The following is a 16,609-nucleotide window of genomic DNA, read 5'->3' as shown; positions in this document are numbered from 1 at the left end:
GTCTTGGAGCCAGTCCATGGTGAATACCAGGGATGACTGCTTACTTTGGTTTCTTTTTTCTTTTTTTTTGGGCAGAGGGTAAACATTTCTTCTGGAAGCTGCATATTTTAACTGGCATGCCATGCCCATAACATACTGCAAATGGATAAAGTGCTAAAGGTTCACAGCAGAATAGAATGAAATCTCCTTATTCTTGTCTTCACAGTAGCAAAGAACATAATTTGAGGCACCATGGTATCTTCCACAAACATCAGGGTCCTCACTTTCTGGTCTACCAGTTCAGATTGACCATAGCAAGTATATTATTCACAAGGCTATGGTCCTTGCATTACTTTAACAGCTATGGATCACCTGTTTACAGCATATGGTTTACACTGGCTTCATCTAAAGCTTCTCTAAAACTATAGAGGGCTGTTGAAATGGCTCAGTAGGTAAACGCACTTGCTTGGCATGACCCTCATGACCAGAGTTCAAGTTTCATGGTGAAAGGAGAGAATCTACTTGCTCCACATGTGAGCCAGGGTACATGCATATCATATATATAAATAAATGTAATAACAAAAATCTAGAGACTGGGATATAATCTTCCTTGATGGTTCAGTACTCCTTGGGGGATGTTGACTGTGACCTGTGTACTTGTCTGGAACTATATCATGTTGCTCTGCTATGTGCATGTGGTGTGAAGCCAGATTCTTAGCAAGAACTGTTTGGGGGTGGCGATAACCATGAAAGCAGTTCTTAGAGGGAAAGATGTATAGAGAGAAGTTTCTGTCCTGCCCTGTCCTGTAACTATTCAGTCCCAAAGAAACACACAGAGGCTTATACTAATTATAAACTACTTGGCCTATTAGCTCAGGCCTATTATTAACTAACTCTTAAAACTTAACCCTAATTCTTGTCTATGTTTAACCATATGACTTGGTACCTTTTTTTTTTTTTTTTTTTTTTTTTTTTTTTAAGATTTATTAAGCATACAATGTACTGCTGGCAAAGAAGGCACCAGATCTCATTACAGATGGTTGTGAGCCACCATGTGGTTGCTGGGAATTGAACTCAGGACCTCTGGAAGAGCAACTAGTGCTCTTACCCTCTGAGCCATCTCTCCAGCCCCAACTTGGTACCTTTTTTCAGTAAGGCATACTCATCTTGCGTCCTATGCGTCTGGCTTTCCTCTTCCCATAATTCTCCTAGTCTGGTTGCTCCACCACCCCAGCTATACTTCCCGCCTGGCTATTGACCAATCTGTATTTTATTAAACCAATATGTGTGACAAATCTGTTTCTTTTCAACAAGAACTCTGAATCTAATCTCCTTGTTTAACTTTTTTTCTGACCATATCAACTTGTAACCAACACTCTTTTTTTTAAAAATAATTTATTTATTTATTGTGGATACAATATTCTGTCTGTGCGTATGTCTGCAGGCCAGAAGAGGGCACCAGACCTCATTACAGATGGTTGTGAGCCACCATGTGGTTGCAGGGAATTGAACTCAGGACCTTTGGAAGACCAACCAGTGCTCTTAACCACTGAGCTATCTCTCCAGCCCGTAACCAACACTCTTAAAAAAAAGACAAACATCCAAATAATTTATTTTTTGGAAACACGGGCATAGTTTTCTATGCTACTTTCTGCTGATTGGGGGCACTGATAATCTTATAGGGACCCAAAGAAAATTTAGCATTATAGTCAAATCCTGACTGGAATATTCTGTGAGGCTGGATCACCTTGACCTTATAGCTGTTCTGAATGTAGAACTCAGAGGAAATTGCAACAAAGGTGCTCTGAGACACTGGATCATCTGAACTATCTGATCCTATCAGGAGATTTTTCAGGGGTTCTTCTATAATGAAACCTGATTTTTTCTTAACTCAGAATGAATCTACAGCCTCTCATTTCCTGTGGAAATAAAATCAAAAACTCTTCACCAAAGTAACATCTTTTGACTTAAATTTTGAAGTCAAGGCATTTTCAAAATATTTAGGTTGGATTAACCCAGCAGCATTTATAATCAAATGTCTTTAGCAGCTGTTGCTCTTTAGCAATGAAACAATTCAAAGACAACACGATAACATACAGCATCCAGATTCTCTGCATTATTTTCGATCTTTTGAAAAGTATTTTTATGGTTTTATTTAACTTTTATTTTATGTACATTGGTGTGAAGTGTCAGATCCCCTGGATCTGGATCTTCAGACAGTTATGAGCTGCCATGTGGGACTTGAACCCAGGTCCTCTGGAAGAGCAGTCAGTGCTCTTAACTACTGAGCCATCTTTCCAGCCCCATATTTTCCATCTTTACGTGGCATTTTTTATTTTTTGATTTTTGGTTTTTCAAGACAGTTTCTCTGTGTACTCCTGGATGTCCCCTAGAACTGTCTGTAGGTCAGGCTGGCCTCAAACTCAGATCTGCCTGCCTCTGCCTCCCAAGTGCTGGGATTAAAGGTGTGCACCACCATGCCCAGCTATTCTATTTGTCTTTAAGGACTTTATCCTTTTTCTTTCCCAAGCCTATGTATGTTTTTAAACACTGTAAACCATTTAGAGGTTTGTGTGTGTGTGTGTTTTTAACCCATCTGAATCTCTTTATAGCTCTTTTTCTGAGCACATGAGTCTTTTAATCTGGTAAACAGCATGGCTAGGATTAAAGCTGTGGTGTTGGCGGTTTGCTCTGCCACATTCCTTAGCTTTCTGATAGTCTAGCTTCATGGCAGAGGTTTTGGGAGGAGCCATGGTCCATGCCACCACTAAGCAGCATGCTGCTGACTGCACATAAACACCATTTAAGTGTGTGGTGGCAGGACCTCTCAAAAGAGCTGTAAAGTTTTTGCCACTAACACTGAACCTGGGAGCCGCTCTTAAAGGAGCTGCGCCTCTGCTTGTCTCTAGCAGAGCCCATCCATGAAAATGCACCTACCAAGAAGCCATGCTTAACTGTTCTTTTGTGTCTAAAATCCCTTCCCAAGCTCTCTTAGGTTTTATGTGGATATAGTTGCTGAATGTTGAGTGCCATTTTGGTAGAAGTTTCTGTCCCACCTGTCCCACAGCCATTTTAGTCCCAAAGAAACAGACAGAGGCGTATATTAATTTTAAACTCTTTGGCCTGTTAGCTCAGGCTTATTATTAAGTAGCTCTACAACTTAAATTAGTCCATAATTCTTATCTATGTTTAGCTATGTGGCTTGGTACCTTTTCTCATTCTCATTTTGTTTCCTGTATCTGGCTGTTAACTCTCTACCGTTCCTGTTTCCAGAATTCTACTCTACTGGTCAATCAGCATTTTATTAAACCAATGAGTGACAAACCTTTACAGGGTACAAAAGCATGGAAGATGGCTTTTTCTTTCTTCCTTTCTCTTCCTTTCATTTTTTGGTTTGTTTAAAGACAGGATTTCTCTGTGTAGCTCTGGCCTTCCTGGAACTCACTTTGGAGTCCTGGGTTTAAAGGCGTTTGCCGACACCACCTTATGAAGATGGCTTTTCTAAACATCAGGATGTAGCTGTTTTACTTGGAGGTTCAAAGAACTAAAATCACCACAGAAATGGCCTTTACATTTATGTAACATACCTTCAAGGCCAGTAAAGTCAAACTACCTTTTTACAAGTAAACAACAGTGTTAACAAGTCTTAATTCTGTGTTATTCCCGAGTTAAACGTAGAAGCCAGTGTTGCTAGAATTTGAGTCACAAAAAAGGTGTATGGGTTTAAATAAGAGGCAGATGTTTTAGATGAGTTCTTTTAAAACCAGGGCATTGGCAGGAAGGGCTTGCAGTGCCAAGGTCTTTATTTTACCCATCTTTTCATTTCTATACATGAACATCAAGTCAGAACTGACTCCAAATTCTAATGTTTTAGTTTTCTAGTTCCCAGGCCCAAGGTCATTGCACAGAATGCAACCTTTTTCAGGAAGGTTGGGGGTGGGGAATGTTACTGTGCCCTCTACATCTGGATAACTTCCAGGAAAGAATGTTAAATAGCTTTGGAACCGTTTGGGAAGGATTAGGAGGTGTGATCTTATTGGAGGAGATGAACAAAAGATTCATTCCCAGTTGCCTCTGCCTTAGCCTGCTTACCTCTTATCTCTCTCCCTTTATGGCCCATCACCATAAATTCTAACCCTCTGACCGTAAGTTCAATTCAGCTTCTCTTATCAGTTGCCTTGGTCACAGTATTTTATCACAGCAATATAAGAGTAAGAGAGATAGCGGCCATGCATGGAAATTACTCCTAATATCCACAAGTGGCCAAAACTGCAGCATAGTTGTTTCCCCATTACCTTTATTGGTCAGAAACAAATCTCATGTGTCTCGGGGTTGTTGCATTTCTCAAATGACAGAGAAATTAGTTTGGGGTCTATTTACCCTGGCGATTCAAAGTAGATTTTTTTTAGCCTTCTCATAAAAACAGAAACTCTCAAACACCAAGAGTGGATTTTTTTTTAAACAATTGTTTATTATACAAATCCAACAAAGGTAAAACTGCATCAGGGAAAGTCTAGGAAACACCACCATACAACAATGGCACTTACGGATGCAGAATTGACAACTAGAAAATAACCTGGTTACCAACTTCAGTGAGAACTGAACACTTCAAAGGAAAGGAAGGCTATGGGCACATTTATTCTACTTGATTCCTGGTATAAATGAGATCTATGGAGATAGAATACAAGAGCTCATGCTTGGAGCAAAACCCTCCTGAGTGTAAAGGCTGAAATCTGAATTGTAAAATTTTTAGGAAAAGGTAAACTCTCTATTGAAACTTGGCAAAGTGTTTTACCTGGACTATACACTTATCCACAACATGCTTGTGTAACTTCTTGACATACAAAATAGGCTCTCAACATCCAGTTAAACATGCTTTTAAGTGGAAGGTTGTAGCCCCGTCACACCTGGGCACATCTGTAGATGGGCTCTTTATGTTGATGAAGTACAGGTTAAGTTCTCCCTACCTGAAGGAAAGTTGGCAATCTAAACAATAAAAACACTGGTATGCATTCAAATCTTACATAAATAAAATTTTTAAACAATTTATACAAAAATAGTTCTGCATAATGTAAGATGTAACAAAACCAACTAAACAAAACGTGTCAAGATGTCTGTGGATGGTGTGTGTGGTCCACTTTATGTTGACACCAGAAGCCTTGGCATTTCAAGGAACAGGGTGCCCCAAACAAAGCTATCAACAAAAGCACTAAGCTCAGGCTTCTAAGAGAATTTCTCCAAAGCTCATCTTCCTTTCCAACTGGAATGTCTTCTAAAGGCCACTTTAGAAATGGTCCAGAAAGCAGTGCAGTCACGGTGCAGAAAGAGCAGAGGCAAACATCTGGCTCACTCATCCCCCAAATGGGTAGTTGAACGGCTTCTCCCTTGGCAAGACTTGTGAAACAGAGCTGTGTCCTGTGGTCTTTTGTTCCGAATTCCAAAGGGAATATAAGCCCACTTGTGTTTGTAGTCTTTCCCCTCCCCGGCTGTATTTCCCCAACCCTCCATATTTACATGCTTGTCCTGGAACTAACTTAGTTTTTGAAGAAGTTTCTCTTCAACTTGCCCAAATTGAACACTCACAGACATTTCGGCTATGAACTGCTCACAGCCTTCCTTGGTTACTTGCTTGCAGTACCTCAGGTCAATATGACAAATATTTCCACAGCGTTTGAAGAAGGACAGGCACTGGTCAGTGACCTTATTGCAGTCTGCAGAGAAGAAGAATCATATAAAGCGACAGAAGACCAAGGCCCTATATAAATCCAGGGATCCAGTAGTAGAGATAGAACACAGCTCGCTAACACAGTCAACTCCTTGATGTCCCCCAAATGTATGCTTGAAAAGTGTCTTAGAGTGTTTTGCTAGGCATGTGAAGAGATTAGGTTTTGGAAGACTGCCCCCCGCCCTCCCCCGCTCCCCAAAATCAGAAACCACTTGGACGACAGGGCTGCCTCTTCCTGTATATAGTTACATATAAGACCAATGTATCTTAAAGGGTCACAATGTATTGAGGCCTTTGTCTAATGGGAATACACTGTTAGGTCTGCCTAAGTATTGTCCCCTTATCTGACTATACTGTTCAGATAAATATCCTATTTGATATGGCTGAATCAGTGAGGTCCCTCAGGTCATCTTGGGAGCAGTCTACTGACACCCCAGTAATGGGTGACATACCCTACAAGTAGTTTGTGGGGTCCCCCAGCCTAATATGGAAGTATTTCCATGAAGCCTGTGCCAAAAACCAAGACTGAATGAAGAAAGACTTTTTCCACAAAAAAAAAAAAAAGACATGCACCATATCCTGTGGTCATCAGTGGTGTACTTAAAAAAATTATTCTTTTTTTTAACCCTACTTTATTTTAGAATTGAATCCATAGTAAACTGGCTTACGTGTTAATCAGTGTCCAAACGAGACCAAGCAAGATAAATGACTTCTGGGTGGATCAAATGGATGAGAAAATGATTGCTAGCTTCCTGTCAGGTGTATTTATTTTGAAGCCTTTCCTTGGCCATCACTGTTAAGACTTTTGAATAAAACAGAGGGCCAACTGATATCATGCACTGTCACAGTGACAGTAATCAATGCAGGCACTGACCATTGTCAATCCTACAAATAGGAATCTCATGCTAACCCAAAGCCCTAAACATAGATGCTCACTAATTCTTGGATGCACAATTCAAAAATATATGAGGATAACCCAATTTCACAAATGTAGTAGGAATCCAAGTTCTTTCACTAGGCAGTCACAGGAAGCTGAGTCATGTGCTGAGCTACTGACTTCTGAAGGTGGGATAGTTTAGGCTGGAGGGGGCAGAACTATGAGGACCCTAATAAAAAGATGTTTCCAAAGCACGAATCTTTCCAATATATTGCTGCTTGCTATTTTTGATTTCTATTCATAGCCCTGGCTGGTCTAGAACTGGCTTTGTAGACCAGGCTGGCCTCAAAAATCACAATCTGTTAATCTGCTTATATAAAAGCAAAGATGCAAAGGATGATGCACATTCACAATTATTTTAAAAAGTCATTCCCTTGAGGTTCAGAGTTTGATTCACTTTATAGAGGATAGAGGTTTTGCTGGTATAAAAGCACATTTGCCATACTCTTACATTTGTTTTCTCACTAGGTCATGAAGCTCCATAGTGAACAGGGTCGTTCTTTATGGTATTAATTTATCCTCATTACTTTCAATCAAAGCTGGATGGCTATAGGCTGTCAGGTATCATCTACCAGCAGTGTACTGCCTGTCTGTGGGAGGTACCAGACTGTAAAGAAGTTTAATGCACAAGAAGGATCAAGAGACTCGCATAGAAAGATCCTTCCCTTCCAGTTTCCTAGGTAGAGGAGTCTTTAACCTCCAGGTGCTGTTTAAATTAAGAGCTGAAAGTGATTCACCAAAAAGGCCAATGCTGCCTGCTCAAAAGTCAATTTGGAAAAGGAGGCATCTGGAAATGCTAGTCACACTGGTGTAGAAAGGTAAGTGCCAAGACAAGGATGTGCACCTAATGGCCTCAAGTCACAGCAGTGTGCCAGCTGGATAGCAAAGTCTTCTGGGTGAGAGCTGCTTTGAGGTGTCAAGAAGAGACGGGGCTGTCAGGCTCCACTATCTAGCTGAGATAGACTGTTTCAGGGGATTCCCCCCTCCTCCAGAGTTGGTGACAGAAGTGAGACAGCAGTGCAGGAGCTTGAGGGCAATGAGATATGCTCCAGAGATCGAAATGAACATAACAGCTTTGTTAAAAGGAGAATTTTGTTGGAAGGCTCTATGTACATCCTCAAAAGGTTCCTAGGATGGTAGGGAAACAAGAGGGAGCCATTCTGTCCTGTACATTTACTCTGTAACCATTTCCATGCCATTGAACTCATCCAGAGACCATCACAATTGTTTTTTTCATAGCAGGGAGAAAAGTGCAATTATTACAGGGAATTTTTTTTTAACCAAAAAAGGTTTAACTTAATCAAATTTATGATGACCTTAACCTGGAATTCACAGGAAACAAAAAATTGGATGGAGAACAAGCCAAATAATACCATGAACTTCATGTAATACAAGGAATAGAAGACTTTTTAGAAGCCAATGGTTGTAAGTTTCTCTTGTCTTCTAAAAGCAACTGTGGAATTCTGTGTTTGTGGTCTTGGGGTAGAATCCAGGCAGGGCCTTGTTATGTGATAAGCAAGTGATTTATCACTGTGCTCCATTCCTGATTCCTTATCAAGGATTACTGATAATAGGAAAGGGGCTAGTCAACATGGGGCCTCTTATATCGCAGTGAAAAATGAAAAAAATACAGAAATTGTGGTCCCCCCCCAATAACCTCTGCATCCTAAGAACATCTGAGGGGCCAATTAGAAAGAGTAACGGGCTCTTGGAAAGAGGGAGAGGTTATATTTAGAAACATTTTTGTCAGTTTTCTCATCTGCAGTCTCACTGGAGAGTAGAAGAGTACTGGGCGGGGGGGGGGGGGGTCTGGAGAAATGGTTCAGAGCACTGACTGCTCTTATAGAGGACCTGAGTTCAATTCCCTGGAAACCACATTATGGCTCACAACCATCTATGCTGCCCTCTTCTGGCGTGCAAGCAACATGGAGGCAGAACATTGTACACATAATAAATGTCTTTAAAAAAAAAAAAAAAAGTACTCTGATTCTTTTCAATCCTTAATTTAGGTGTGACAGCACTATTACAGTGATGTAATAGTATTCTCATCCTAGGGAAACATCTACGAGGTCTCACTGTTATAATGACCAATGAACAGGTATGTTCACTGTTATATATTCTTTTATATATCTGAAATGTTTACATTATAAAATGGGGGCTGTGGCGATGGCTCAGTGGTTAAGAGGACCAAGGTTAAGTTCCAAGAACACACAGCCATCTATAACACCACTTTCAAAGGATTTTTTTGACTTCTTCAGGCATCAGGCGCACACACGATGCACATAACATACATGTATGCAACAAATAACAAAGAATTCAAAATATGAAATTGGAAGAGAAACCCTACTCACAATAAATTAAAGATGGTTTTACTTGGCTATTTTTTCTTTAAAACAGTAAAGAATGAAAAGGTTAGCAGAAAAAAATGGTGCAGTTTTTAATAAACATGAAGTTGATTTTAAAAAAAGTAAAATTCGGAAAGTGAAGTATTAAAAGAGTCCAACTATCAAAACAATAAAACAAAAACCCTTTTTCATTTAAAGTGTTTTAGGAAAGTTAGAAAAACATTTGGGTGAGAAAAACAATTCTAATTTGGGTGGTATGGTGGTGGCTCACACCTTTAATCCCAGTACTTGGGAGGCACAGGCAGGCGGATCTCTGTGAGTTCAAAGTCTTCAGAGCTAGTTCTAGGACACGCTCCAAAGCTACACAGAGAAACCCTGTCTTGGAAATCCAAACGAAAAGAGAAAATAAATTCACAAAACCCAGTCCCATTTCTAAAATAATAGCACCTAAAAGGAGGAATAAGACTTGCCCATTGAAAATGATAAAAAAACTACCAAAATAAATTTTAAAAGTTATAAACAACTTAAAATATTAGAGTATTATCACTGTCAATGAGGTGAAATCCCAGTGGTTTTGCAAAAATTAGCAATGGACTCCAAGTAGTCTGAAAAGTTAGAAGATCCCAAATTGTGAGACCGACCCCAAGATTCAACCAAGAGAATAGGATCAGGGCAAAAAATTCTGTTAAGTGGTTAAGTTAATCTCACATAATAACAATTTTATATCAATATACAACATGTAAAATATATAATTATCACATAATTATAAGTCATATAACGGAATTATAATTATTATTTTATTGGAGACACGGTCTCTCCATAAAGCCCTGGCTATCCTGAAACTATGTAGACCGCATAGCCTCAAATTCACAAGTGTGCACCACCACTTCTGGCTGGTTAAATTAGTTTAAACAATTTTAAAAAGTGTCTCTGTGTGTGGTACACTTGTGAGAATCAGTTCTTTGGTCCTAGCATATGGAACCTGAGGGTCAAATGAGTCCCCAGGCTTGCAGTATGTGCCATTTTGTGGGTCCTCAAATGATTTTTGACAAGGACATCAAGTACATTTCAATGAGGATAGTCTTTTCAACAAATGGTGCTGGGAAAATTATGTGCCTACATGCAAAAGAATGAAAATGAATCTACCACCATCATATAGCATATACAAAAACAGGAGAAAAGTCTTCATGATGCTAGATTTAATAACTTTCCCTGATGTCACACAGATACATACACACACAAATAATTGAAGTGTTGGAGGAGAGAAGGCTCAGCAATTAAGAGTGTGTATGTGTGTACTGTTCTTACATCGGCCCTGGTGACTCACCTCCACAGCTCAAGGGGACCCAACGTTCTCGTTCTCGTTCTCTCTCTCTCTCTCTCTCTCTCTCTCTCTCTCTCTCTCTCTCTCTCTCTCTCTCTCACACACACACACACACACAATTAGAGACAAAGACAACTTCTACAAAACTGGGAGGAAAGATCATTAATGGATAAAATACTAAATTTATTTTCACTTCCTACTTCTGGAAGTTGGAAGTTGGGAGAAAAATCTTTCATTTTCTGAAACAACATGGCTTACAAAATAGGGGTTTATACTCAACTAATAGTGAACACACACAAAATGTTTCATGTACTTCATCCAACAAGAGGCTGACAAGGACAATATGGAACCCAGGAAGGAAGGCATCTAAAACAAGAACAAGATGGTGGTAGGTGAGGTCCCTAAATAGCAGCATTGTAGTAGTAAAGACAGCCAATTCAGATGGGAACAAGAATTCTGACAGAAGAGAAGGGAAAAGGAAGGAAAAAAAAAAAAAAGAGGCCAGGGAATGAAAGTACTGTCCTGTAGAAACAACTGGCTGTGTGACTAGTTAAGTTTGTAAGGGAATATTCAGTTTTGCTGTACAGTTTGCTTCAGAGCTAAACAAAACCAGAAAGACAATTATTTACTAGCAAAAGTCATGCAGAATAAGAAGTGTACTCACAATATATTATTTGGCTTAATTAGTGGCCAAAATGTACAAGATCATAAGGTCAATATTACCAACTTAAAACAAGTGGAGTCACAGTAACACGAGGAGGATAGAATAGTAATGAATCCTTATGTTGTATACGGACATAATCTGAACAGAAATGGCAGCACATGCCCGCTATTTAGCAACATGTGGATATAAAACCTGGACAAGAGATCAGGTCTACGGATTGCCCAAGGGGATATGGACCAGAGAAAGCCCAGATCTGCCTGAGCACCTGATATATATGTCTAGGATGACAACTGGGTGCCAGATCCTCCAGTCAGATGATCATGGGCATCATGTGGCACTTAATTTATCATGAATTCAGTTACACTAATAGGAGGTCAGTATGAAACAAGAAGAGATTAGGTGCTGGGCGGTAGTGGCACACGCCTTTAATCCCAGCACTCGGGAGGCAGAGGCAGGTGGATCTCTGTGAGTTCGAGGCCAGCCTGGTCTACAGAACGAGTTCCAGGACAGGAACTAAAAGCTACAGAGAAACCCTGTCTCAAAAATAAATAAAAAAAAAAAAAAAAAAAAAAAAAGAGAGATTAGGTATGGCTTAACTTTTTGTTTTGTGATAGGTTCTCATGTGCCCTGGAATGGCCTTGAACATGCAGTGTAGTAAAGCACTGAAATTTAGATCATTACTGTCTCCATCTTCTGGGTATTTTGGGCTATGATACGTTCTCAAGAAAAAGAGAGAAATGTGTACTGAGATAAAAAGATGATCTCAGTGTGTTATTATAGAAAATTAAAACGTAGCAGGATCTACACATACACTCCCACACATTCCTGAACTGCACTGCACATCCGTAACCAGAACATAGGAAAGATTTAGTATAAGTGCTTAGAACCAGATGCCAGCAGCTCTACAACCCTTAAATCTCAAGGCTCACTCACATCAGCACCGTTCTTTCCCTGTTAGTGGCACAGTTCCTGCTACCAAACCTTCACAGCAAGGAGGAATTACCTTCTGAGCACCCTAGGCACAGAATGATCCCATACTGTCCAAACTTCCCACCCCAGCTGGTGTGGATATGGATGTAAAGACAGGTAAACAATGGAATGGGAATCCTAACAGAACATAATGCAACTGTGTCAAAATGCATTTTAGTGAGGTGAGGGTATCCATTTCTTTTTTCTTTCTTTCTTTTTTTTTTTTTGGTTTTTTGAGACAGGGTTTCTCTGTGGCTTTTGAGCCTGTCCTGGCACTAGCTCTGTAGACCAGGCTGGTCTCGAACTCACAGAGATCCACCTGCCTCTGCCTCCCGAGTGCTGGGATTAAAGGCATGCGCCACCATTGCCCGGCTAGAGGGTATCCATTTCTTGAGGATGAGGAAGAGTGACTTTCTCTATTTTACTTTTTTCTTTTTTTTTTTTTTTGTCTCACAGACTATTTTGGGCAACCAGAAAATACTGTTAACTGAATTAAGAACAAGTGGCCTTGCCACTGCCCACCTTACTGTAAGTGTAACCAAGGTCCAAGTCTTTCAGGACCAACTCTAGCCAAAGAACAATGGAAGGAATGAGAATTATGCGGTATTTGACAGACATAAACAGTGAACTATCTGTAGAGATTTCACTTCTAACAGGCTCCTTAATAGGAAGCTCATAAGGGGCACATACAAGACATGGCAACACAGACAGAAATACAGTCTATGCTAGTCCATTAGCGAACCCTGTATTCAGTGGCTACTGCTCACACTCTGGCTGCAGGCATGAGATTGTCTCTTAGCATCCAGATGTCTTTAGATAGTAGATCAGGAACCACTGTTAGATACTATCACTGAGTTAGCTCTATTTTTTGATAGAAATTATTTCAATTTTAATAATAACTTCTTTAGACTTGGTGGTCTCATTCACTTATATTTCCAAGTACTGTGACTAGACGGCAGTAGATTTGTTTGGTTTTTCAGACAGGGTTTCGCTGTTTAGCCTGCCTGTCCTGGAACTTGTCTGTACACCAGGCTTGGCCTCGAAGTCGCAGAGATCCACCTGCCTTTGTCTCCTGAGTGCTGGGATTAAAGGTGTGCACCACCAACGCCTAGCTGTCCCACAGATGCCAGGACTTCCCATAGGTATAGGGCCCACCTCACCTGATAGGTTGATCTCTGTCAGAGAGTCTCGGGTGGTAGTGCCAACTGCGGTGAGCAGGTTGATGGAATGGTCAGTGACGTGGTTACAGTAACTGAGGTGGAGCTTGGAGAGCAGGGGCATATGGCGGATAATGAGCCGCAGGGAGGCATCTGTGATGTCCAGGCCAGCGAGGCGCAGTTCTACAATGTTCCGGAGCTTGCTCCGATTGTCCATCTGACCTGTTGGGGCAGATAGGAGAGAGGCAATTCATCAGTCTGAACAGGAAATCAAGTTCAAGTTCTGCTACTAATACTCTAAAATAGCGAGTGCTGTTACACCACTTGCTGGGTAGGTGTGACCTTTCATTTCATACTCATGACGCATATCCTACCCCAAACCAGAATTTCAGCATTAAGAATCAGAATTTGTATTTCTAGAATCTCTAGAAAAATCAGAATAAACATGGTTGTATGATCTGTCTTCAAGCTATAGTTGGTGAAAATATTTTTCATTCTAGCTCACTACCCTTGTCTGTGGTTATCCCACCTCATATATGTATCATTTAAGCTTTGGTGTGTGTGTGTGCGTGAGAGAGAGACTGACTCAGGCATCTGGCCTAGGAACATATTATTCTTTGGAGTTCTCACTCAACCACCCTAATCATGATGCCTCAGAAGAGAAGGTTAAAACCACTGAAGATTAAGTTAACAAAGAAACAGACTGGAGACCATATAAACAGAGGAGAATTTGCCTTTCCTTAAAACCCTCATACCCAAAGCACACAAAGAACTCTAACCTATGTCTTCCAGCAAAGAACAAAGCTGATGATGCATAAACCACATGGAAGGAGGGGCTGAGAGAGGGTAATGTACTCAAAACCAGAACAGGGTATCTTGGCCACGCCATCTCCATGAGACAGACTGCTTAGGGTAGCTTGACAACTCACCTGGCCTGTTATCTGTGGGTGGGGACAGGAGATCCCGCATCTGGGCATCCTTTAGTCCTTCTACCCACTGGACATCCAGGGTCCGGAGCAATGGACAACTGGAGCTACAGAGGGCTGAGACAGCAATCCATGAGCAGCCCGACAGCACCAAGTCCCGGAGCCCTAGGAGATAAGTGGGAATGAGTCAATGACACAATCCAGCTATCATTACTGTACATTTGGGATCCTTAACAAAAGCTTACCAGGCAACCGGTTGATGAGCCAACTCAGTTGCTTCTTGGAGATATTGGTCCAGCTGAGGTCAAGGGAGACAGGCTGTCGCCGGATGATGCCACTCAGCATCAGGGGCGTGATGGACTTGCAGTGGTTCAGGTCAATGCGGGTCCACAACCGCTTATCGCAGCACCTGAGAGCCAGGCCAGGCAAGGAACACATCATCATAGTTATTAGCTCACCTGAAGAACCCCTGCCTGGCTATGATAACTCTTCCCCATGTGGCATCTCAAGGAGGAAGTTCCTTTAAGATTCAGTCCTCTCCCACCTAATTAGCACCTACTGTGGTCACATGCTTACACAGAAGATGCCAGCAAGTACTCTTCATAAAATATTTCTGGACCTCACTACACCTTCTAATAACTCCTGTGGAGGCACTGGATCCTCCTATTCATGAGGGAGGGTCAGAAATGCAGCTAAAACTGATATGGAAAATATCAAGCCGGAATTAGTACTGGTCACTCATATTCAACTTCAGCTAAATCTAGACAAGGAATTCTATGTGGTCCTTAGTTTTTCATATAAGAAAAGCAAATGGGTACCTCCCTTCCTGAGACTACATCTGTAACAGGAAACTAACTAATCTCTATAAGCAACTCAAGCAATATATGCTGCCATGGACTATCCTGAGCCACAACCTAAGCCCTACCTACACAGGGCTGTCCCTCACCAGCGGTTCCAGGTCCTGCAGACCCGCATGCAGACACACAGGTCTTGGTGGCTGAGGTAGCTGAAGACTGCCATCCACACCTCCCTGTGCATGACATGGGCTGCTCCATCATCAAGGGGCAGCGAGTCAGGTGGAGGGCTGATGGGTGGCGGCCGGATCACATGACGCTCCATCTGGATGCACTTAGGTGGGGACGCAGAGGGTGGGGGCCGGGACATAACACGAGGTGGGCTGCGCAGGCCAGGTCCCAGTGGGTGCCGTAGCTCCCGAGGGGTGCCGTTGAGCCCCTTGCTGAAGCGGTGGGGGCGCTCGCAGTGGCTTAGGGGCCTCTTTGGCTCCTCATTCTCACTTTCGGGCTCTGACTTGATGGGCTGGTGGGTCTCGTGGGCCAAGGTATTCTCTGTCTTTTGGATCTCGTGGTTGAGCTCCTTGCTTAGCTCTTTGCTCAGCTCCTTGTTGGGAAGCCGCCGTTTCCGGCGTAGCTTCACCTTTTTCTTCTCTTCTGGGCCTTCAGCACCTTCAGTGCTGGGCCCAGCGGTAGGTGAGCTGGAACGTGACTGGTCACTCTCCCGGGCCTTAGGAGGTGCCTCAGGCAGATCGTCCTCTGGTTCCTGCTTGAAGCGCCGAAGGGGTTTGTTGGCCAGTGCCAACCGATCCTCAGCATTCTTCCAGGACCGCCGCTGTAGGAAAGACGGAAGGGTAAGGATGAGTGGCCTGTGATAACCCATGAAGTTTGGGATAGCGCCCACCCCAGACTTTTCAACCCAATCATGGGATACACAAGGGCCATTGGGGTGTTGCCTACAGCTCTGAAAGCTGAAAAGTGGGCTGCAGGTTCATGAGGGAGGGGGAAGATGGTACCTTTTTCCTGAAAAGCTTATCTTCTTTGCCAGGTTTTAGCTGCCATAAGGAAGAAAGGATACAGAGTTTGCTCCTGGACTGGAGGAACATCATCCCCTTTACACCCCACCACACTGTGAGCCCGGTCTCTTCAGCAAGGGCTAGGACATCTTCCCCACAAAGTCATGTCCTTCATATCTGACTAACAGACAGCATAGATAGTTCTGTCTGCTGACTTCCCAGAGAATAGTAGAAATGAAGGAGGACAGTTAACTGTTCCCACCCAGCTGACCTCCCACCTGAGACAGACCAGAGACAGCAGTTGCTCATTAACAGCAGCTACTGCTAAGGAAGCCCAGGGCAGCTGGAGAGCAGGCAGGAGGCATCCCTAGCCAAGCCCTGCCAGGAGCTTCTCCAGACACCACCTTGTGGCTACTAAAGGCAAGGCCCATTAGCAGAGCAGGGTCACCAGGATCTTCCCAGCTGCAGCTTCCCCAACCAACAGAGGCTTCTCAACCTCACAGAGCTGGCCCACTGCCGATTTGAGCCCAGGCCACAGGAGCATCTGTAGCAATGGACCAGGGGTTCTGAGGGTTGGAGAGGAGAACAGCCTGGACTTGCAAGTCCCCAGGGCCTCGGGAGGGCGGGGCGTGGGAGCACCTGCTGCTGGAAGTAAGTGAGACTGGATCTCCACCAAGGGCTGAGACTGCTGCCTAGAGGGGGCCTCGGCGAGAGGTGAGAGGAAGAACCGGGGGACGTTTGAAGCGTCGAGGCCTAAAGGGGGTGGGAAGAGGAGT

The 16,609-nt window shown here is 42.6% G+C and overlaps 1 protein-coding gene across 6 annotated transcripts in view; it reads right to left on the bottom strand.

Moving 5' to 3' along the window:
- Positions 1-4,413: 4,413 nt before the first annotated feature.
- Positions 4,414-16,609, bottom strand: part of Kdm2b (lysine demethylase 2B) — a 128,294-nt gene continuing 116,098 nt past the window's right edge. For 3 of the 6 annotated variants that reach the window (XM_057764151.1, XM_057764152.1, XM_057764153.1), the window contains exons 17-23: positions 16,473-16,586; positions 15,834-15,872; positions 14,973-15,652; positions 14,272-14,435; positions 14,030-14,191; positions 13,104-13,322; positions 4,414-5,690 (exon numbers count right to left, since the gene is read on the bottom strand). In XM_057764151.1, the coding sequence (XP_057620134.1) occupies positions 5,509-5,690; positions 13,104-13,322; positions 14,030-14,191; positions 14,272-14,435; positions 14,973-15,652; positions 15,834-15,872; positions 16,473-16,586 (1,560 nt within the window). In that variant the 3' untranslated portion in view covers positions 4,414-5,508. The remainder of the gene's footprint in view (positions 5,691-13,103; positions 13,323-14,029; positions 14,192-14,271; positions 14,436-14,972; positions 15,653-15,833; positions 15,873-16,472; positions 16,587-16,609) is intronic. The other 3 variants (XM_057764155.1, XM_057764156.1, XM_057764154.1) reach the window with 3 other exon arrangements.

The sequence above is a fragment of the Chionomys nivalis genome, chromosome 3, assembly GCF_950005125.1.
Source record: "Chionomys nivalis chromosome 3, mChiNiv1.1, whole genome shotgun sequence".
NCBI classification, from domain to species: Eukaryota; Metazoa; Chordata; class Mammalia; order Rodentia; family Cricetidae; genus Chionomys; species Chionomys nivalis.
Note: the sequence above shows the minus strand (reverse complement) of the source record. Positions and strands in the feature narration are given on the sequence as shown.